Here is a 23,435-nt window from a genome sequence, read left to right on the forward strand (position 1 = left end):
ATATGGCTGTGTTTTGGATGAATCTAAGATGAGCTGGGCCCATTAGGTTTTCTACAATAAATGTGTGGCTTTGTACTTTGTAGGTTGCATTTCTTGATGTAGCAGTGGACTGCAGTGTTATGTGACAAGAGTTTTTCTAAAGTGCTCCCAAGCCCTTTTGGTTGAATTCACTACAGTCAGCAAGACAGTTTCACCAGCCATTCTGTCTGAGGGCACGTCGACAGTGTTTCCCTACAGTTCACCTGCTTATTGTGGAATATTTTAAGATTCAAATGTATCTTGAAAATTCTATACATTTTTCACTTTTATTTTGCCTTGCATTTATTGGATTGTATCAGATCATTAAATTCTATATTTGTTTTTACAAAATGAAACCACCAATGTGGGTGGTTGAATGGATGGAACAAATGCTATATCTAAAACTATAACATCTTACACATATGTCTTCAATGCATCTCTGCTATTTATTTGTATGTGCACCTGCAGGTGTTTTTAACTTTGATCACTGTATGACTGATTGACTATAGTCTCAGGAAACATGCACACAAAAAATGAAGGAAAAACTAAAGGCTTAATTCCCATCCTAGCACTTTATTGATAAACACATACACGACATCCAGTTATAATCCCTTTACTTACTGCATATTATGTGTAAACCTAAGTCCTCACCACTCTTTAATTCTGTCTCCAACTGGCAATACATCAGGTAAGTCAAAGAAAAACACACATCAAATATGAACAACAACAACAACAACAACAACAACCAGAAATTAATGCTATCTTTCGAGTGTAGATTTGTAGCCTGACATATGATCAAAGGTGATTTTTCAGTGCTTCTTATTGGACTCCAAATTGGACTCCAAAACACAACACTACAAGGAATAACCAAAACAAACATGTCTAATAAGCATCAGTGACAGTGCAATTATGAATGCATGGGTTGGACAGTTAATATTAACCTGCAGTGAGATTACTTTGAAACCACATCATGTTCAACCAATTATCTAAACCAATCGCAGCACACAGATACTGCTTTGTGATATATTACTAGGCTTAGATATGAAGCAGAGCATCATGTATAATAATAATAATAATAATAATAATAATGAGTGTTTATTACATAGTGACAATTTTTGTGAAAGCGTATGTGGAAACTGCATTCAATAAAAACAGGAATTTTTAATCACTTCCCTTTCAGAAACTTTGAGTGATTTTAATTAAAGGGGCAACAAAGAGTAGGAGTAGGAATGCTCAAAGATGGAAAGAATCCACAAAAACACATCAAAGACTTAACAGGCAAGACAAAATTGAAGGAAGCAAAGCTCTAGTGAAAAAACATGAAGGAAAAACACACACACAACAAAGACGACAAAAAGAAAACAAAAAACAAACCAAAGCCAGGAATACAATGAAACCCCTTTGCGTGGATGAGCCAAATAGCTTATTTAGTAGCGTGGTGTAATAACATTTCTTACGAACATATTTAAATTTCTTGAATTTAGAATGCATTTTCTAAACATGAGAACTGTAAAAGTGATCCAGAATGATTTACAGCCTTTAGACAGAACATTACAGTACAGTTCCATTCCTGCTTTAAGGCAAAACCATCAAGTCTATAATCAGTTAATTATATACTTCTCCATACACGCAGGACCTAATACAGGACGCATTCATAAACACACCCGTAAAAACAGAATAAATAATGTGGATCTTGCAATATATCTCTCTCATAGCTGGTGCTAAAAACAGACAGACAATCTCTGAAAACTTTTACAGACAGTTCTACCAATCTGACTGAATCAGATTTGGATCATTCCATTGACCTTGTTTGACAGCAGTCTAGTCTTCAAACTTTCCCTCCAGGATGCTGCTGAAGGTAAAAGGCATGAACTTGAAGCCCTGACCAGTGTAGAACTTATTCTGAAATTCAACCCTAGAGGGAAAAAGAGACAGAGAGAGATGTCAAATAACTAAACTAAAACTAATACATTTATTTCCCTGGTGGTCTGAGACTTAAGGCATATTAAGCATATGTCTGGGTTTACCTATGGGGCGACAGAGAGACATACGTATTCATTCTGACATTTTAACAGTTTACAGTATTAGCACATATTCAGACAAAGATAGCAGAACGTAAACACTCGTTTCATTTCGTTCACAAGCAGAAAGGTAAAGATAATGTGAGCTAAAGATTAAAACAGGTACACTTATAGGTCTAGACTCACCAATGCAGTCTTAGAGCATGAAGAAAGGCTGACAGGCCCTCCATTATCAGGAGGATACACACTGTCAGTGTGGCAAAAAAGGCAAAAATGATAAATATGACAAAGGAGAAACCAATGTTTGAAGGGGAGAATCCAAGTTTCATGACCATTGACCACAAGACCTCCGACAGCTCTGTGAAAAAGAGGACACAGGAACCTCCTAATGTTAAAAAATTTTTTTAATAAAACAATGGTGAATGTGCTAAAATATAAAGTGCACACTTTTATTTTTTGCAGTAAAATGTGCGTGTCCTTGTTACTCACGTGCATGAGCTAGACTCAAGGCCCACAGCCGAAGGTAAGATGCAGTGTTTGAGATGCAACCTAAGCAGTACTCTATTGTGTGGATGGCCTGATGCACAGCAACGTCTGCAAAATTAAACTACAGGTGGAGAGAAAGAGCAACAGAAAATTTAAGAATTAGTGCATGCATATAGATAGGGAAATAAAGAAAGAAAGAAAGAAAGAAAGAAACAAAGAAACAAAGAAAGATAGAAAGATAGAAGGAAAGAAAGAAAGAAAGATAGAATGAAAGATAAAGGAAAGAAAGAAAGAAAACACATTAGTATACTACCTATATTTATGTATCTAAGTCTTACATGCTTCCCTCAATTATATCCTGATCAGAAGCCTACAATCACAATCACATTGTCAGTTTGCCAAACAGCTATAAATCAGAGCAGTAGTGGTTGTTAGAATTTGGCACACAATTTGGCACATTATCATATGAAGTATATTGGGTACCAGACTCTGTAATGATTTCTTTTACACCAAATTAAAGAGGCACCACTTAAAAGGTTTAGCAGTGATTTTAACCCTAAAATCTTGCTAGAAAAGCAACAGCCAACACAGACTGAACACAGCCACCAGAAGAGAAACACAACCAACCAAAACATACACACGTCCATAACCGAACACAAAAAGAGACGAGTTTGAGACAGAGGAGATGATGCACGCACTCAGACACAATTCAAAACTCAGTCACACTCATAGCGAAAAGACTTTCAGCTCTTACCACTTCCTCTTCTGTCTGCTTGAAAAGTAATTGGACATACACATACACACACACACAGAAACATACACACAAAGGATTCAAGGTGGGTTAGTAACAGTGCTCAGAAAGTGACAAGGACAAAGAGATGAGAAAAATTTTAGTTTCAGTCTGAGGGGGTAAATAAATAAATAAATAAATAAATAAATAAAGTTCAGGTCCCCAAATTAAACTAAAAACAAAGATCAAGTGAAAAAAGGAGGAAAGTAGTTAGAAAGACAGCAACCACATAGATTGCTATTAAAATCTCTTGTTTAGTTACAGAACATTATTAACCTCCTTAATAATTATATTATTATAAACATTATTAACTAACTATCTTAACATGAAGTTTTTGCGCTTTCAATTGAACAACAACTGTGTAATTTTAACTCTCAAATTCAAATCCCAAGCATGTACACAAGTTCTGTTTGTTGTTTGTTTATCAAGCTGGTTGCTACGGGATACTGGAGTGGTGGGTGTTTAAAATGGGGCCTACCAACTTTAGAGCGATAGCTGGTATGCGGGACACTCTCTTAGTGACTCACTGACAGGAATGACCACCAGCTACCCCACAGCTGACTACAGGGACATCTCCCAATACACTGAACTACAGTTGTGAAAGAAATATTACTGGAAATCAGCACTTAAATTATTGCTTCCTCAAACGCTAGACCTGAAATTAGTCACAAATTAGTCTAGAGATAATTTAATCAAGTGATCACTTAACCAGGTTTTTTTTTTATTTATCATATAGATGATAAGCAATAAAAAATATGAAAAAAAAAAAAAATACTAAAATAAAATGACAACATTATCCAGCAAAAATATAAAGAAATACACAAAATGAATCAGGCTTTGCTCCTCATTGCAAGGAAATTTAAATAAATCATTATTTTGTAAAGCTTTTTGGACAGTTCATGTTTTTAAATATGCTTTATAAAAAACTGACATTGACATAAAACAACAAATCATTCACTGAAAGATTAAAGTGCAGTTGATTTATTAATGCATTTGAACACAGACAGAGGTCAGAGAGTGCTTTAATAATATTACATTTGTATAAATAAGTATAAAGGTTTTTCAGCATTGGCACTGAGTATTTATCATGACACATACTCATAAAACTCACCCAAACATGAAAGGTCATCATATATTCCTTTACCCACCCCTGCCCCCAAAACTCTGTAGAGATGCACTTGTTACTGGGCTTTCACATAATACACTGTGACCACTGTACCTATAACACATTATACACAGACTGCTTTATGTATTTTGTGTTATACATTTATGTGAGGATGAGATGATGTGTTCTGATGTGAGTAATTGTGAGTAATTCTCAGCGTTTTGTTTATGGCGGTTCCAAATCACCCCAAGCTGAAAGGGTGAAGGCCAGAATAGGCTTCCTTCAAAATGCATTAAATTAAATCATATCTTTTCAAAATGATGCTAACACAGCATCACTGGATAACCAAACACACACTAACTGCCAATGTATTTACATCTATTAAAATAACTTAGGTGTTTCCCAAGCCAGTAAAAATACAGTTCAGCGGGTAGACTGTTTAATTATTATTCTTTTTAAATTAGTCAATTGAGAGGAGTGTAATTTGGTCTCACCTCTGGCTCATCCTCAGAATTTTGTGCAAGTTGGTCATGCTGAATGATCTCTGCTTCGTCCTCTGTTGGACCATTTCCTACGCGAATCCCTCCAAAGTTCTGCGTGCCCTGAAGACAGAGAAGGCCACAGGCCAAATGGGTTCTCTTTGGGTTTGCAGTGTTTTTATTATTTTATTTTATTTTTTTGTTTAATTTTTCTTTTTTCTTTTAACTCAGCTGCCAAAATATAAACATATACAAACACACACACTTGTGACAGAAATACGAGTGACTAAAATAGTCTGTACAGCAACAGCTAAACTAAATAACCTAGTGAACTATGATGTGGACACAGTGTTTAGAAACTTCAACAGCAGTGCAGTGTTGTGCTGTGATCCACTTGCACAAGCACAACACACATTAAGACATCACCACGTGTTACTGTGACTGCAGTACTGATAATACTACAGCCCCCAAAACACTGCTGCCTTGGGGTGGTTCTGCTGAACTCTATAGTATTACAGTATGCTTAGTGGAGCTAATAAAATAATGCGTGGACAATGGGTGCAGAAAAAGGTTGTGGCTGACCGGTTTATACATAACACTGCATAAAGACAATTGCATGCGTTTATTAAAGAGATTTAACCCCTTACAAGGTGCTTTCTCCAGAGGTACTCTCTACGCAGAATCAGCGTCTTTACTATGAGCATGCATGGCACACAGGCAAGAGCAATGACCACCAGCAGACACTGTATTACCATCTGTAGAGGATAAGAAGAGAGAAATGGAAATTCAAACCAAGTTTTAGATTCACAGTAGATGACTCCTTCAGTCTTACTGTTTTTCAGACATGTACACTATTTACAGAAGCTGCAAAAGGAGGGTCCTTCTTATGTAAAACAGGTCAGGCAATATTTAAATGAACATGGACCAACATTAAAATATTGCTACTAACTATTAGTATTACACTCTTTACTATATTATTGTTTTTCTGAGCAAACTAATGCTTAACATTAAGATAAACGGCATATTACTTTCTCAGTTGACTTTAGCACAGTATTTTGAACCCTGACACAGTAGCTATAAAATGTAACAAACCTGTCCTCTGTACAGTGGTTTATTGGTAGGGTCATTGTAGTTGAAGAGGAACATATTGATAAAAGCGATGAGGAGGCTTGGGGCATCTTTTGAAATCTTGGCATTGTAGGCAATCCACTTGTAGAAGATGAGTATCACCAGGTATCCAAAGAGACTGCTCATAAAAACAATCTCAGGAATGAAGCCCAGCCAGATGTTCAGAGGCTTCTTAAAGTAGCTACAAGCAAAAGATATACACAATATCTCTCAGTAAAGCTAAATCGGAGCAAATTAAACTTTATTAAACTAATTCCTGATATTTGTTCAAAAAAGCAGATCTGCTATGATGCAGAGGTTATAAGACCTATCACAGAATATATACAAACTGGGAAAATGACAGATTTTAGTGTGAGCTTAAGAAGAATTTAGAAGATGGGACAGAAAAAGGAATATGAACTTACATATGGTTGAAAAGACTTAGAGTAACTCCAAACAGCATGTGAATAACTCCCAAGATTACAGACATCTTCATTTTAAAGGAATTTAGAAAGGTCAGTTTGTTTGTAGCCAAGTTCCAGATCTGTGAGGGGATGAAAATTGTGATCTTTTTTTAAATAGTTCATTAATTAATCATAGGTCCAGCTAAAAGAAAAGTAATGAAAACTGAAAAGGTCCAAAAGAAAACATGTCTTCTTACTGGGTCTATTCCGATGGGGTAGGGCCCCCCAAAAACGCCTGGGACTGCAGGGTCTACCTGTAGCACCTTGTTTCCTTCCAGGGTCTGGAACCTACAGAGAGAACACTGTTTATTCAGCTTTGAACAATACAACACCTCAGCACACATTTTAATAAAAATGTATGTAATGTTACAGAGCCACATGTGGTTTTAAATAACAGAAGAAATCTTCCCTGGGTGATGGCTATTTAAAATTATATGAAGGAGGATTAGATCTGGACAAATCCACATGATTCAACATCAGTTTATCTAATCCATGTTAGAAAGAAGCAAAAGGAGGATAGAATTTTATACAGAGTCTAAAGTAAAACTCACGTCCAGTTGCCTCCTTTATCTGTGAACATTGGACGTACACTCCAGCTGGAGCCAAACACGTTCAGTGATTTTGAGAAGCAGTCATTATATATGATGCCAGTGTAGACTGAGAATATCCCCATCAACAGGATAATATAACGGCCCGCAAACACCATGCTAAACATCTGGGAATGAAAGAGAGAGTGAGATGAGAGAGAAAAAGAAACAAGGGCAGAGATGAATGACAAATGCTTCTTGGGTTTTTGCCTGTGTCAATCGTTTTTTTTTCCTCTGGAGTTTCAACTCTTGTCAATAACAAAGGAAAAAAAAACAGATGGTTTTGCATTTTCCAACAAAAACAGAAAATAGTTAAAAGCAAAACAAGTCTGAAGTAAAAAAAGAAATACTAAATAACTATCATCTAGAATGACCACAAGGAACTCTTGCTTCAAACTGATGGAAGACAAGTGTGAGAAGAGGATAGAAGGATGAACAAAGGAATGGATGGTAAGATGGATGGATGAAGATATGATACCTCATTATCATTTTTCTGGGCAGAAAGGCGGCTCTCTCGCAGTACCAGGTATAGAGCAGCGCACGTCATGAGAATGCCATGGCCCAGATCCCCAAACATGACGGCAAACAGGAAGGGGAATGTGATGATGGTATAGGGAGCTGATAATGAATCAACACAATGAGCCACAATAAGGTTTGCATAAAATATAAGAACATAGTAATATTTGACAGGATTAGTTTTAACAAGTGTCTACAGATATTTAAAGATTGTACATTCTTCTGTACATGTCTTCATGTATAAATAAAAACAAACCTATACTGCTATATTGTATGAGGTTTGCTTGTAAATGTTCCAATGAAAAGCAGTGCTAGTGTACACTGCATTTACTAAATATAGCTAGCTGGGAGCAGTTGGACATAATAGCATAAAAGAAATTATCATAAGATTAAGGACATTTGGGACAAAGAACTTATTAACTTTCCATAAAGTTAACAAATGTAGAAAACATCAAACCCAACACAACAGATGACATTTGTGAAGGAACATGCCTCAACTGCACACAACCACATGACACATTCTACAGTAGGAAACATTCACTTTCACTGGCTGGCACACACATTATGGAGAAGTTCACATTCATGTGCCAGGAGGCTGTGAAAACTGTTGGAGTGGTTACCTGGATTTATCTCTCGGTAGTTGCCAATGCCATAGGCATCAACAATGTTCTGGAAGCCAGATGTGAACTTGTTGGTTTTGTTGTAGGTAGGTGGGGTCTGTTTGGTCTGCATCCTGTTCAAGATGGAGGGAACAGTGGAACCACTTTTCTCCTACAGAAACAAACAAAAGTATCTGTTAGAGCCAAGGTCAGAGTTCCCTTGTTATATAATAACCTCAGTGTACAAGAAGAAAATTTAGGTTGACAACCACTAGAATTTGAGTTATTTAAAATGTTGATTGTTGATCAAATGTTGATGACAATTGTTTTAATACATTAAAATAACAGCTGAAGTATATTTGAAAGAAGACAAATATCTGGCTCAGTCTGTGTGTGTGGGTGGGTCTATGAGGGGTGTATAAGGCCACTATATATAAATAGCCTCTTGTTAAATAAGGGTGAATACCCTGCATGACACTTGTAAGCTACTTGTTTGCTTTCCAGTCCACAACCCTTATGTGATGGCTCCATTGTTTTATTAGGAAATGCTAATCAAGCTACAATTTACAAGTTAAAATGGACAACTGCTTGTGATGTGTTTCCTGTGGTGATATAGTAAATAAATATTGCAATGCACTGTAGGCTACATGAAGTGCTTTATAATTGGCAACGCTTTATTCTCAGCCTTCTGGGTGGTAGGCATGTCATGCTTTAAAGAGAAGGAGCATGCAAGCGTGAGAAACCCAGAAAGACAGAGATCAGGACAGGCAGCTTGAGTGTGTGAGCAAGTAATCCTCTTAAGCGCTGCTTATCACAAGGTTAATATTTAAGTGTACTCTGACCCTTACACTATGCGTATGTCTAGGTTGCTAGCATCACTAACATACCACCGTCCACACTGTACCAAAAGCAAAATATGAGGATATGAGCATAAATAAGGCACATGCATTAAAAGGCACAAGTTAAACTCTGAACTAGGGTCAAATCCTAAGGTCCGGGATGGCATTAGAAATGCTACAAACGTGTGCATAAATAGCATGTGGGCCCTTGTTTCACAGCTATTCCTTCAACATAAATTTAAGCTATATGACTATCCAAAAGTTTATCTTAAAATTTTTTTTTTTAAACATTCAGCCACTTGCTTTGACTGACAGTGGGAATTCTGTTCAATGAATTTTCATCACTCAATTTGTATGATCTCTTTATGTGATAAAAACATGATAAACATACTATATTTTTTGTTAATATTGTTGCCCAACCATTGCAGTGAAGACCCACCCACACACACCCACACTAGGAGCAATGAATACACATGCGCAAAGTGGTGGGCACACCTTGCCAGCACATGGGGAGCAGTTGGGGTCAGTTGACTGTCTCAGGGGCACTTGAACTGTGGAGGGAGGAGGACAGTGCCTTTCCTTCACTGCTCCCCCAACCTCTTATGTGAACGCTGCATTCATACACTTACCATATTGTTAGTGAATTACATATTGTTAAAGAAATACCTACATTCTAATGACGCTTATCTTCACCTATGCTTTTTAAAGTGAACAAATACCCCTTAATGTTTAAATGTGAACAAAGAAATACAAAGGTGATTATTAACATTAATTACTTAAAAGTTCCATCTAAGGTCATCTCTTTACCGTGCCTCTGCGCAGAGCAAACTGAATGGAATCCAGATCAGACACAGGACACCAGATCTCAGCAATCAGACACTTCTGTGTGACATCAATGTTGCAGAGATTGAGCGTGTGGTAGATGGCCTTCATCTTCCTCACTTTGATGAACCATACACGCACCGTCTTAGCGGCTGCTTGTAGAACACGCTGCCTGTGATCCTCTGTCTGATTGAGGACCTGCAAGAAAACAGCCCACGGTTAGAACCGTCTTCAGTGGAAGATGGTTATGAGGCATGGAGCACTAGGTGTGGAATGTGGTGCTGAACTACTATAACATTTGACTAAAAATGCTTAAAAATCACACATTTCAAAGCTCCAAAACATTCTTACATTTTCAGTGCAATGAAAATGTAAGAATGTTTTGGAGCTTTGAAATGTGTGATTTTTAAGCATTTTCAGTGCAATGAAAATGTGTATAGATTTTCCTCAAAGCAGGTTTGCGCCATTTTTTTTTAATCAATTTTTCATAAGATTATGGCAGTACATTTTTTATGACAGTACAAAAATGAAGACTACGTGTTTTCTTTGAATAGAGATAATACACTGATGTAAGATGCAGCTCTTATTACTGGATGTTTCATGTACGTACATTAGAATACTAGTTCAATTAATAGTACAAATATGGCAAAAAACTAATATGCCTCTAATTTGAGTTAACAAGTTGTTGGACAGCTGACGGCAAGCCGTATTTAACAATGCATGATTCTCATGCTTTCCTTGATCCTGTGTAACAACACAAGCCTTTCTAATTTTCAGGATCCATGTATGGCTGTATGAGACTCCCTGGTTTCCCCAGCAGAGATTACTTATGGAACATGGGGCTGAGTCAGAATAAACAGTGCAGTGTACTAACAGTCTATTTTAGGAGAACTGAAGAATCTCACCATAGGCACTGCCAGGAAGGAAAAAAATGGAACAAAATGTATATAAGGAATATATCAGAGAGAGAGAAGGAGAAGGAATGAAAATGAGTGAATGACTACAGTAGCAAGTAGGTCAGTGTGAGTCAACTGTGAGTGAATATGAGCATGGACGTAATGGAGAGTGAGAGTGATGAGCATGGAGAGTGACAAGAGACTGTGAGTGAGAGTAAAAAAAAAGAGATTGTGTGGGTGAGAGAGGCAAAGTTAAAAAGATAGAATGGTATGAGTAAGTGAAGTGCGTTATAGAGAGAGAGAGAGAGAGAGAGACAGACAGACAGAGAGAGAGACAGAGAGACTTTGCCAGCAGATCAGCACATACCAGACAGCTCAGGTGCCAGTCTTAATACCCAGCACTGCCCACACACTCACCACACTGAGCTGTCTGGCCTTCACCCACACAGAGCGAACCCCTGCTGTCTCAGCCCCTCTGAGACAGCAGTAGGCGTGGCAGGAAGATTTATACAGCTTTACTCGCTCTCCCTGAACCTGCCAGAGCAGCGGCATCTTCATCTGTCTCTCCATCTGTCTCTGTCTCTCCCAAAGCACGTATCAATTCATACTCCTCAGGCCTACTGCAAGCAATGGATCCCAACTGGGTTCCAGAGGACTCCTAGCACTGCACATTTGGTGTTTTCCCTGAGCAAATTACTGAGCTAAGCTTGGAGCTTTTAAGTTGAATGTTGCAAGAATGAAAATACTAAAATAAACAAAACTGTGGTACTCCAAGAACAAGGTCGGGAACCACTGTACAAACAGACATATGAACAGTTATGACACAAAGGGTGTACAATATATTGGCAGCGAATATATTCGTAGCCTATGAACAGAAAATTACTAATGTATAGAACTGATCGTTAATTCAACACCTAGGTGTAAGCTTGTTCATGCACGGAGGGGTCCCTGTCACAAACACATTGTCCATGCATGATGACAGGAATGTCACTTTGTACATGTTACACAATTAGTTTTAATCTGGATAGGTGCAGTAATGAGAAAAAAAGTAATTACATTCCCTTGGTATATAGAGAACACTGCCTGTCATTCTCAGAGTTATTTTGCAGGTAGATTGGTGACTATTTGTTTGGGGAGTAAAGGGTGTGATGAAACAATTTTCATGACTATGATATATAATGAGGTATTTGCACCAGAATGCAATACAATAAAAAGCACAGAATATTTTGTTTTTATTTTTGGTTAATGCCAGGAGGATGTTTAATTCACACAATGAATGCTGACATTTACCCCACTACAGTTTTGGGCTGTCTCTTTTCAGAACAAGTGTTTTAATCGAACAGTGGGGATAAGACATGGGAGAAAAGTCTGATACTGTATAAGACTGTATGTCAGGCCCAAATTACAGTAAATTACTTCTGAATTATTAATATTTTTCCAAGAGTCTTCCAAGAGATTTACACTGTGCCAGGAACAGCTAGAGTAAAAATTGTTAAAAATGGTCAAATTGCACAACACCTGTACTGTGACACCCCTCTTGTGGGGAGGCGTGGAAGTATGAGCATGGATCATCAGGCAGTTAGTTGTCAGATGATACTTGATGTGAAGCTGGCGAGGTGATATAATGTATCTTTATTCTGGCTTTTAACCAGCTTTCTAGAGTGTGTGGGCAGTTCTGCTGTGTATGAGTTTAAGCAGGTGTTAGGGAGACACCCCATGCATGCGTGTATGTGGAATTGCAAAAGGGAGTCTTTGCAGGTATGGTCACTATGTGTGTGGGCTGCAGTAGACAGTACACACCCAGTGGCATTAAGCCTTTCCCTTTCCTAAAAAGGCCCTGACAAACATACTTGGATGGGCTATTATCCCAAACACTATTACCCCCATTATAAACAAGCCCAGCAAGAGCCGTCTGTGACTCACTGATGAAATATGATGGCATTTCAGTCTGGTGCTAACATTAGCAGTCACATAGGCAAGGCAAAGAATTGAAAAGAAAACAGATATAGACAAAAATGTTTCTGTAAATGGTTCAATTCAGCTGTCACTAAGTGTATATACATGTGCCTAACCGAATCAATTCTCAATAATGGTCTGTACACTGTTTGCGGTAAACTGCTGCATAGATTATTTGGACCATTCAGGACAAAGCCCACAGTGTTGATCAGCCATAATAATGCAGCATTTGTTCAGCAGCTGCCAATTTAAAAAAAAAAACACGCAGAGTATAAAAATCTAAATATTTTCTAATTTGATAATAAAATGCTAAACGTAATCTATGTTAATGTGTATGTCTGAATACACGTCTCTCGTACCATTTGGAGATCATCGATACGAGTGTTCACCCCTGCTGCCATCTCCCTCCTCTCCTGAGGAGTCTCAGGGCAGGGGTAGAGAGAAGCGCGAAACCTGGAGACAAAATAATCACACACACACCACTTCAGAGACACTGATAACCTCAACTGGCAAAGCCATGTCAGTTAAAGGAGTGTAAATCTACACTACAGTAGATGAGTCTCTGTACCCTTCACAGATCTTCTTCACTCGATTCTTCAGCTGATCTCCCTGGAAGAAGATGATGAACACTGACTTGTATACCTTATCACCCTGAAAAAAAAAAAAATTCAAAGAGATAACTGTCAGTGATATTTTATTGAGATCCATTTATAAAGCAACATTCAGACATCAGTAAAAATAACAAAGCCCAGCTCTGCTCAGGCTGCTGGAAAGATGCTTACGGTTGTGGGATCCTCCAGTGGCTCCTCGATGTCCGCTTGCCGCAAGAATACATTTCCACGACAGACTCTCCACAACATTCTCTCAAAGGTGGGGATCCTCTCTCTGCCAATCACACCTGCAACAAACCTGCAATTACACACAGATGAATTATATTTACACTGAGTTTGTTTATAACTCACTGAATAATGTTCAATTTAAATAAATATATTTATTATCATAATGTTCGTCTTTGCAGTATTTGTTGCAAACTTTGAGAAAGCCACAAACCTGCACACCATGGCGGTTTAAACTTCTTTAAATGGCACTGCATGGAATGTAACCTAAAACATTTATTTCTACACTATCCTGTAAGACACTACAGAAGTTATCTTTTCAAATAAATATTGAAATCATGTTCCTTAGTCTAAGTCCCACAATATTTATATTGAAGGGTAAAAAAAATATTTTTCTAATGGTTAACACTGTGTTATACCAGTTTTGACCAGCAGGTGGGGGGGATATATGTATTTTCAATTACCCCTCAAAATTGAGGAGCAAGGTGCTAAAATTGAGCATGAACCAAAACAGCAACAGGTATTTGGCCCAGACTAAGCTCTGATACGTTATATCAGGTAAAAAGAGGATGCACTGCCATGGGAATTGTGGGTTGATTCAGATTTCTGATCATTTTTGTTTATATATCTACAGATACACAGAATAATTCTTTACACAATCACAGTTCACAAAACTACAGAACCTGTAACTCACCCCAGCCTTAGTGGAGCTGCACGAACTTCATTTGGATCGAGAAGAGTGGACGATTCCTCCAACAGGGAAGGGTCTTCCATCTGTGAATGCAGAGACAAATGGAGTCAGGCAGAGAAGAGGCAGACATTTAGAGAGAGACAGAACAGAAGAATGAATACATTTAATCACCTTATGTTTATTATTGTTATGCTTTTTATAATTATTTCTTTTATATTTTTACCATTTTCTTGTTTGCATTTTATTTTAATTGTTGTGCTGTTAAGTACTGCCTCATGCTAATATATTTTGGTTTTATTTTACTTTCTTAGATGCAGAGCAATAGACACAGTGTAAAAAAATGACTGCATGTCTTTAATAAGCTGAATAACTGCTAAATCTGATTTCAGAAGCCAGGTTTAATGAGCTATATATTTTTACATTCCTAAGTTTATCTGAAGACATTCCTGCATGCAGTTACTTAATATGACCACAAAGTTCATAGAAGTTAATTTCTGTTAAGAACTGTTTTAATTGCAAGTCACTGATTAAAAATAAAAGGTACATAACACAGACACACAGCTAACTGATTTACACTCACAATAGCCCATATTAACTTATAAAAGTAACAATAACCTTATAACGTTCACCTGGAAATCGAGGTGACATGATTTCTGGCCAAAGGTCACAGAAATTAGAGCGCTGTGGTGAATGAATGACCAATTTGTAAGATTTTTTTTTTCCATAAAAATGATCTCAGTAATAAATAGGCTGACATTTTGTTTGGAAATCTGCATGCAATGTTACAACGTGTTAGAATTTTGTTATGCATTTTCCTATGATTACTCATGGTGGAATTAGTCCATAAAAATCATTACAACACATGACTGAAAGCTTAGGTTTGGTTTTAAACAACATGGGGGGGGGATGTTCTGTAACTCCATCAGCTCTTTTTCAAAAACAACATGTCATAGGAAAAACTAAAGGTTTGGAAAGAGGAAGAGAAGTAAAAGGTTCAAGACCTCATCAAAGAACTGTTGTGTGCGTCTGAGAATGTGTTTAAGCTCAGTCAGTTCCAGAAAATTCTTCTTCAGGGCTTCCTGGTTAGTGTTGATTTCTTTCAGCTCATTCTCCAGCTTCTCAAATGTGGCCTGCACAATGCGATGTCAAATAAATCAGTTTATGAAAACATGATTAGCTATAGATGAAGAAAAACACCATTAAAACTGCATTCAAAAAAAGACAGCAGGGCCCTCAGCAGTGAACCTATGGGCATTTGGCTATCAGGAGTAGAGCACTTTGTGCAGAGGCATGTGACAATTGTATGTGGCATGTACAATGAACACTTAGCATACGTGAATGTGCACTGTAGAATCTGTGCTCTCAGACTGAATGTGTTTAATGACGAGGTCTTAGAATTTGGTTTCTATGAAACTGGATAAGCAATTTTTTTAAGCCATATTACCTCCAAGTCAATCATGTCTCGAGGGAAAGGGACCTCTGGGTTCTCCCCTGTGTCTAGGATGCTTATGTTGGCCTTCTTTATCTCCTTTTCAACAAATCCTGATGAAAAAGTGAGAAAAATAGGTTTAGCTTTTAAGACCTTAAGTGAAATGAAAGACGGTCTAAACATCTTTTGAATTTCTCCATAGTATTGAATAATTCTGTGGAAATATGAAAAGTCCTGGAATTGATGACTCACTCAGTTTGCGGTCCATCTCCTCACAGCGACGCACTTCGTTAACAAACTTCCTCTGGAAAACGTTCACATCGGGGTTTAACTGTGATATATACCGAACAAATAAAGTTAACAGAGTCAATACCAAATAAATGATCAGCAACATATTTCCAAATACAATTTTAAAGTATTCAATTTTGACTTAAAAATTTTAATATTCTAAGTAGGGTATATTTAAACAAGCCATTTTCACCTGACAGACTCAGAAAGTAAAAACAACATTAGAACATTACAAACAACATTAAAATACAAATGCTTATTAAGAGTTTTATTAAGTGTCTATAAATAATAGATCCAGATTGAGTTAGAAAATTACACAAAGCAGAAAAAAGAAACATTTGGTCTCTTAAATGTTTTTATTTTTTTCAGTGCTTTATTATGAGATAACTGGGTGACTTGAACTGTGCTTTCTTGAAGGGTCATTGTGACAGAAAGCTCAGAGTTGCTTGCTTTGTTGTATGTATTTAGCATGATGCAGCAGAGCACAAAAACTGTAGTATGTAAATAAAATAATAGTAAGCTGTTTACAATCTGTTTAGTAAAGAGATGTTGAAAGTCGTTATATGTTTGTAATAAAACAAAACTAAAGTAAAATAATTGATAGCCTATTCAAATTTTTAATCAGACTGAAAAAAAAAACAAAAAAAAAAAAACAGGGGGCTACTGAAACAGAATAAATGGAAGGCACCTTGTGAGGTAAGTTATGCCATGTGTTTATTATTCATTTATCCATTTAGATGGCCTTATCGGTGCATGTACTCACATCTCTGAACTGCACCATGCCAATTTCCCCAAGCTCACTGACACAACAGTATGCAGACTCTGACTGCAGGAAGAGCTGTGCCAGAGTCATCTCCTCACTACGAAACAGCTCCCCCATGATGTACTATGCTTTATCACCACACACCACCCAGAAATGCCTGAAAAAGAGCATGAATGATTAAATGACGTAGTCAGAACCAACAGCTTTATGTCAATGCACACAACTCCCACAAAGACAACAGTTTCAGTTACAGATGAGACAGACATTAGAAAAAAAACAGCAATAAAACACAGTAAATTACCAAGCAGAACAGACCATTTAAACCGAAAGGTGCTGAGTCTGAAGTGTGAAGTTTGCAATAGCTGCACTTTGCAAGCTCTGTGCGTTTTACAGACAGGAAGGAAGGGAGGGTTTTATAAGACTCATACTACACATTAACCCAAAGCTGAAAACTGACATATTAACACTTACACTTAGATTTCGTCCACTGCCAGTTTTAAATTGACATAAACAGCTTAAATTCACGTTATACATCAGGCTGCTTGTCATCTCTAGTTTTTAACCCTATAACATATTCACATTATACTAACTGTTTTCAAGTATACATGCTACTAAAACATACTTCAGGATCTAAAATACTCTGCTGTGTTTTATCTGACCCATTTACATAATTTCTATCTTTGCAGCTGCCCTTATATATATTCATAACTAGAACTTTAGTGAAAGACTCTGCAGTAGTGGCTTGACACACAGCAGGGAAAACCAAAATGAACCAATTCTAATTGCAGAGGGAAGAGGGAAAATAATAATAATAATTATAATAATAATAATAAATAAGCAAACAAACAGTACTACAGTAAGATTTGATTTTCCGATTTTAATTTGTTTATATCATACACCCAGTCAAAACTGCAGTAAAAATTAAACGTGTTGTGGGCTGTGTGATAAAAATCACATTATTAGTTGTGATCATTTCTCACAGCTCATTTGTCTGAGTATATCAAAGTAATTCTAGAAGCCTCAAAAACCACATAAACACAATTCAGGCAAATTATACAGAGTCTACAAACAACTATCCCTTACTATTTCCCTACCCATGAATGAATCTATCTAAAGGCTTTTATATAGATAGGCTTTTTTTTTTATAGATAAAGCACACACACAAACTAAGAAGACTCATGTATGTGTGGAATCCCATGCTCCCCTGATGTCTTATCATTCCTTCAGCATGTGATAGCACATGCAGTTGTGGGAAAATGTACTTGGCATTTAGAACAAAAAATAAAATACAATGGGGCATTTGGTACACATCAGTACTGATCCCTTAGGGGACATAGCTGAGCTTTGCCGTAGCTTAATGCTGATCCACAACTTAGAAGAAAGGTAAAGCAGAAGAAATGATGGAAGCAGCTGAGTACATATATGTTACGCGTACAAAGTGTTAGATCATAAGATGACGAACGCTGATTTAGATTTAAGCAAAACATATACAGTTTCATCTGAGTCTAAGGAGAATTTTGTAATATCGTCAAGCTACACTTGAGTTTAGGACAATTCTGTTGCGTTAAAATCAATCAGGTTTGCACAGTTTTGTCAAAATAGAGTCTGTGTGTGACAATCTAGGCACTGTATTCAAAACTAAGGCCAGAATGACATCAGACTACATATTTTCGTTCTGTTAAAATTATAAGCCTTTTTAAAATTGATATTTATTTATATTTTTTAAGCATGTTAATGTGCGGTAGAAAAAACATTACAAACACTATGGCAGACTTTCAGTCTAAGGAAAAACCAGAGATTAGAGATTAGACCTGCACCACATGACCGCCCGTACCAGGCACTAGAAGCTCATCTCTCAAACACCACTGCATTTGAGCTACACTTTACATGTAACAACCATGTTCTACAGCCACAGATTACAATCTCATGCCATAGTTACAGGTCTGATGTTTTTCAACAGTGCCAATTTGATTATAAACCTGTTGGTTTGTGTGAGTGTCATGGAATATGCAAGGTACATTCAATACAGGTACAATACAGGTACATTCAATAATTCAACAGGCTGAGCCCTGTACGCTCTGCACTTTTTCCACTCTCTGCAGCCAATATCAGACAGATCACAAGCTCTCGTGATACCAGTCCTGTTCCTGGAGTAGTCCTGCATATTGTAGTATTTCTCTTGCTATCTCCATTTAAACCCACACCACACCCTGAAGCTTGAAAGCCCCTGCCTGTGAGTCGACTATACTGACTCTTTAGATTAATGATGCATGGTACATTTTCTAGCATATAACAAAATCCATTCACACTGACATGTTAACAAGGCAAATAACTTCCCACTAGAGGAGTCTTTAATACTAAAGTTATACGAAGACATGCCTAATATTATTGGTGCAAAGAAAGAATGACAATTTCTACTCACCTTTGCTCTTTAATTCAGTACAAGTAAAGTCATACACAAACACACACACACACACACACACAACCAAAGGTTTTAAGGCGCAGACGAGATGTGGAAACCTGTAAACATAAACGTGAGTCATGCTACTGCAATAGTAGTAATACTACTGGATAATAGACTTAAAGTCTTAAGTGTTCAAAAGCATTCATTCTCCACAGAATGATCACCGATTTTTGTTCTGCTAGACAGCAGAGACGGACTGTTACATTCACCACAGTAAATATTCCAACAATGATAATGAAAATACGGCTACAACTTCCATGAGAACCTTTATTCCATACATATATTTTACTCCATTGGCCTCGAATTTAGAAAATCATTTTAAATTTAGAGAAATATCACTATTTAACAATTAATATATTAACATAAAGGTCCTGAAGGAGTTTAAGACGGATTCAATGCCTAAATTCATAAATAAAATTTACCAACTCTCTAAAAATGCCAAAAGCATACAATGTAAATAAGAAGACGAGCTAACAGGCTAACGTCATCTGTCAACACGAGCTTTACCTCAACAAGTCGCTCTCAACATTTTCTCCAGGAAACAGGGTTAATTACAGCGATAACATCCAGTTTATAAATAAAACCAACACTAAACTTGGAAAATAAGACCAAACCAACCCACAAAATACATTTTTAACGAGCTTACATCATATTAGCGAAGTTAGCCACTTAGCTAACGCTGTACATGTTAACGTTAATGAGAACTTATGACAGCTTCTTTCAAATTTTTAAAGCATTTAGTGCCTCTAAAAGCGTCAGAATATTAGCCACAAACAGATGAACCATACATATTAGATATTAAGGTAAATATGCTAGGTTGTTTTACTCACAATATAGTATTTCCAGCTGAATTAAAGAGTCTCTCCTCCCTATTTCTCTGTATCCGCTGGAGTCCGCTGAGCATCAGCTGACCACCGACGTGATGTCAGAGGGAGGTACATACGGGTCATGTGCCGAACTAGCTCACCTGTACAGGTACACATAATGTTAAGAGTATAAGACTCAATCCTTATTTTAATAAATCTATATTAACATGTACCTAGTTCAGTTCAAATTAATTGTGCATTCTTCAAAAACATTGAGAAAAAATCAAATGAGAAATAGATTCTAAAAATATTTACACTGAGCAACAGTGGTAGGAAAATCTCCCTTACTAACGAGAAACCAGAACCGAAAATGGGAACCAGTGGTGGGTTTAGGACATCTTGACATTACCTTGTAATGCTTTTGCAGAAAGGTCTAGTACAATGTAAACAAAAAAACTAATGAATATATAATATATAGTTTTTCCTCCTGTCCAGTGGCCAGACAGCTTTGGTGCTGTTGTCTTATTTTTCTTGTCTTTCATCAGTGAATCACTCCTTTCACTTTTTTCCATCTCACGCTCCTATACCACAAATAGTTTATGTAAGTTCTTGTACAGTTGTTGTTGGCTGCGATTATAATTGCTTTTTGTGAAATACCAAGTTTTATAAAAATTGTGGTATGTGATTATTTAATTTACTGGTCTACTGAGGGTTAACTACATGTTTATTATTACGTTGTTACGAAGGTTGGTTAAATTAGGGGCCCAAAGTAAATCACTTTAGATTTTGCAGTCTACCTAAAAGTCTTATTCACTTCTATGATATATTTTAAAATATCACTATGTGGATCATTAGTTTTCATCACAGTTTAAACTACAAAGGACACAGTTGAAAATCAAAACATTTTAAAAGATGAATGAAGGTCCTAGTCAGCCTGGTTACAGTAGCTTACAGCTCAGAGGGTCATATGAGCCAGTAAAGGTTAAGAAGTCACAGAGAGAAGAATCTGCCACTGTGTGTTTAATAGGAAATATGGCTGGCAGGACTGAGAGAGAAAGGCCAGGAAGATTAGCAGGGATATGTTAACACTGTAATGAACATTTAGTGAAGCTCTGCCACTCTGTGAGATGGGCCTATTCATGAAAAAACACCCATTTTTTTCCCTTAAGCGTTATAGACTACAAACTACAAGAGCAAAAATAATATTGTTTTTTAACGTTTATTTAAAGCAACAATAAGTATTTTTCTTTTGCCAGGAACAAACAGAAACGAATTATAATAATTATAAATATTTTTTGTGTTTCTTTCTTTTCAACCCAATTCAAATTGCCTTTCTATTCTCTCAGTGAATCATTTTATTATCCACTGAATAGGCAGCCAATATGGACACAGTCATGTTTAATATAGATTTAATCCATGTTTCTAGCTGTCAATACAATAGCAGTTTTATAACATGAAAAACAATTGTGGAAATATTCACTGTCCTCCTGTCTTTGTGTATCTTACAAGCCATTTCACATGTAAGTTGTCAGACTGTAGTTAACTCTCAAAATGGATTATGTGGTTTCTGACTCTATAAAGTAACGTACTAATTTCAAAAAAATAAAATAAGTTCAAAATGTTGGCTTCAATCTGCTACTTCTGTGTGTAGCTAGGCTACTTGTTTTTATATTTTAAAACAGCTCCCTAGATAAAAAGCTGGGCACATGTTCTCTCTTCAGATGTTTGATATTCAGACTGTATATGATTACAGTAGATTGTAGTCATGGTGCTTGTCAACATGTAATCTGAACTAGGCAAGTGAGCACATGCGTGAGTGAAACCTATGGGCCTGTGCTTAGTGACACTGCCATCTGTTGGTGTCCTGAAGGACATTGGGTAATAGGTCATCTTTCAGAATTAGACTCAAGAGAAGGCGACCTACAAATCTCTGTTACGAGAAATGATGACCAGGCATCAGATGTAAGACACTCTTCCTGGAAGTACGACTGAGATGAAATGCAGCACTGTGCAAAAGTCAGAGACCAACTTTCATTTGTGTACTGTCCAGTCAAATTTGCTATTATTTACAAGTTATGATAAATTTACTGTTGACTTATTAACCCCTTTGCTTAAGAACTGGGACCACCAAAGCTCTGATTAAACTTTTCATTTAACTCTACTGTTGCTTGGACATGAACTAATCAAACAAACACTGAAGGTTTAGGATTACTTAGAGTGGGAAAAACTGCAACAAACACTAGACTCTCTAGAAAGAGTGTATATACAGTGAGACTTGAAATAATATTTAGTTATTAATGCGTCTGTGTGTTTTAAATTTGTTTTCTGAGTAAATTATTCATAATGTGGTCAGCAAAAGTGTAACAGACACTAAAATATGCAAATTAAAAATGCCATTGTCTTTATTTCTTGGTGTATTTACTTATTTTATAATCTTTAGGATGAAGTCAGTTCTTAAAGGCACTCACACGTGTAATGAGAGTCAATGACCACACCGGGGCGATGATGCACCACATACATAAATACAGAAAGAAGTCAATAATAAGAAACTTTATCTAATAAGATGATTATGACCAGCCAGAGCCCTCAATCCACCTCTCCTGGGAGTCCTAACCACAACCTTCCTCAACTGCGGCAGCAAACTAGGGGAGTTCCACTAAAATTTCCGCATAATTTAGTAGCTGAAATGTAAACAATGTCATTCGAAAAAGTTTGATGTGAAAATGCCCTTCACAGAGAAACATACCCACTGTGAGGTCATCAGAGGTCGCCATGTCCACAACACAAATACAGGCATTTTATTCACTGCCCAAAATAACCATTGGATAATGGTAAAATAGTTGTAAATTTGATTCAAAGTTTCCTCTAGGAAGTATTTTTGTTTTACATTTTAGGAAAATATAAAAATTGCACTTTTATGAACATTTTAATTCCCAGGCTTTGATTCTTTGTTGAGATGTATAATTTGGAAGGAAAAACCCATAAAATATAAAATGTACTATAACTTACACAGAGCAGATTGATGCTTTGATTTCCAATTAATTACATTCTGCAATAAAATAACTAATTAACGTTATTAAAGTAATTGAAGCATTCAGTAAATGTGTAAAGGGGTAATTGTGCACTTAATGAACATGTGAATATTATACAGGATGTGTACTTAATTTAGAAAATCATCAAAATATGTCATGTGAACAGGAGGTCCCAAACGTTTACATACAACTATATTAAACTTCAATCAGGTGATGGATGCTGATCTTAGAAACTGAGCAAAATGAATCACATCTGTAATACTGTGGTAGTGCTCTGAGATCCTTGAACGTCTGTTGAATCAAATTATACTAATTAAACTTATTATGGGAAAGATCATGGAAAATTACTATCAACAGGCCTTTTTTAAAACAAATATATTTTATTTCAAACACAATTACTTTCTACGTTTTTCTTTAGGCATATCTGGGCCAGAAAAAACT

The 23,435-nt window shown here is 36.7% G+C and overlaps 1 protein-coding gene across 4 annotated transcripts; it reads right to left on the reverse strand.

Annotated features, from left to right (window-relative positions):
* Nucleotides 1-581: 581 nt before the first annotated feature.
* Nucleotides 582-20,118, reverse strand: atp6v0a1a (ATPase H+ transporting V0 subunit a1a). Of its 4 annotated transcripts, XM_066641727.1 has the most exons (22): nt 19,987-20,024; nt 19,115-19,212; nt 16,693-16,849; nt 15,894-15,972; nt 15,657-15,754; nt 15,214-15,342; nt 14,216-14,295; nt 13,468-13,594; nt 13,254-13,336; nt 13,045-13,138; nt 9,819-10,031; nt 8,194-8,344; nt 7,536-7,675; nt 7,022-7,185; nt 6,668-6,758; nt 6,432-6,550; nt 5,992-6,208; nt 5,547-5,654; nt 4,915-5,022; nt 2,529-2,646; nt 2,226-2,397; nt 582-1,933 (listed from the first exon to the last, which is right to left on the reverse strand). In XM_066641727.1, the coding sequence occupies exons 3-22, from the start codon at nt 16,807-16,809 to the stop codon at nt 1,840-1,842; spliced, it is 2,502 nt and encodes an 833-aa protein (XP_066497824.1). In that variant the 5' UTR covers nt 16,810-16,849; nt 19,115-19,212; nt 19,987-20,024; the 3' UTR covers nt 582-1,839. The 4 variants fall into 4 exon arrangements, with proteins under 4 accessions (XP_066497824.1, XP_066497823.1, XP_066497826.1 ...); XM_066641726.1 differs by lacking the exon at nt 19,115-19,212 and having other exon boundaries at nt 19,987-20,118; XM_066641729.1 differs by lacking the exons at nt 19,115-19,212; nt 19,987-20,024 and adding an exon at nt 19,803-19,821.
* Between the last annotated feature and the right edge of the window lie 3,317 nt (nt 20,119-23,435).

Source organism: Hoplias malabaricus, chromosome 13 (assembly GCF_029633855.1).
Source record: "Hoplias malabaricus isolate fHopMal1 chromosome 13, fHopMal1.hap1, whole genome shotgun sequence".
Classification (NCBI taxonomy): domain Eukaryota; kingdom Metazoa; phylum Chordata; class Actinopteri; order Characiformes; family Erythrinidae; genus Hoplias; species Hoplias malabaricus.

Bases quoted from the DNA above. Each gene is read 5' to 3' on its own strand.
- atp6v0a1a (XM_066641726.1), bottom strand. From the start codon at position 16,809: ATGGGGGAGCTGTTTCGTAGTGAGGAGATGACTCTGGCACAGCTCTTC. The intron at 2,398-2,528 runs GTGAGTAACAAG...TCTTTTTCACAG, and splicing joins CTTGAGTCTAGCTCATGCAC to AGCTGTCGGAGGTCTTGTGG. The intron at 1,934-2,225 runs GTGAGTCTAGAC...TTTTCCCTCTAG, and splicing joins CATGCTCTAAGACTGCATTG to GGTTGAATTTCAGAATAAGT.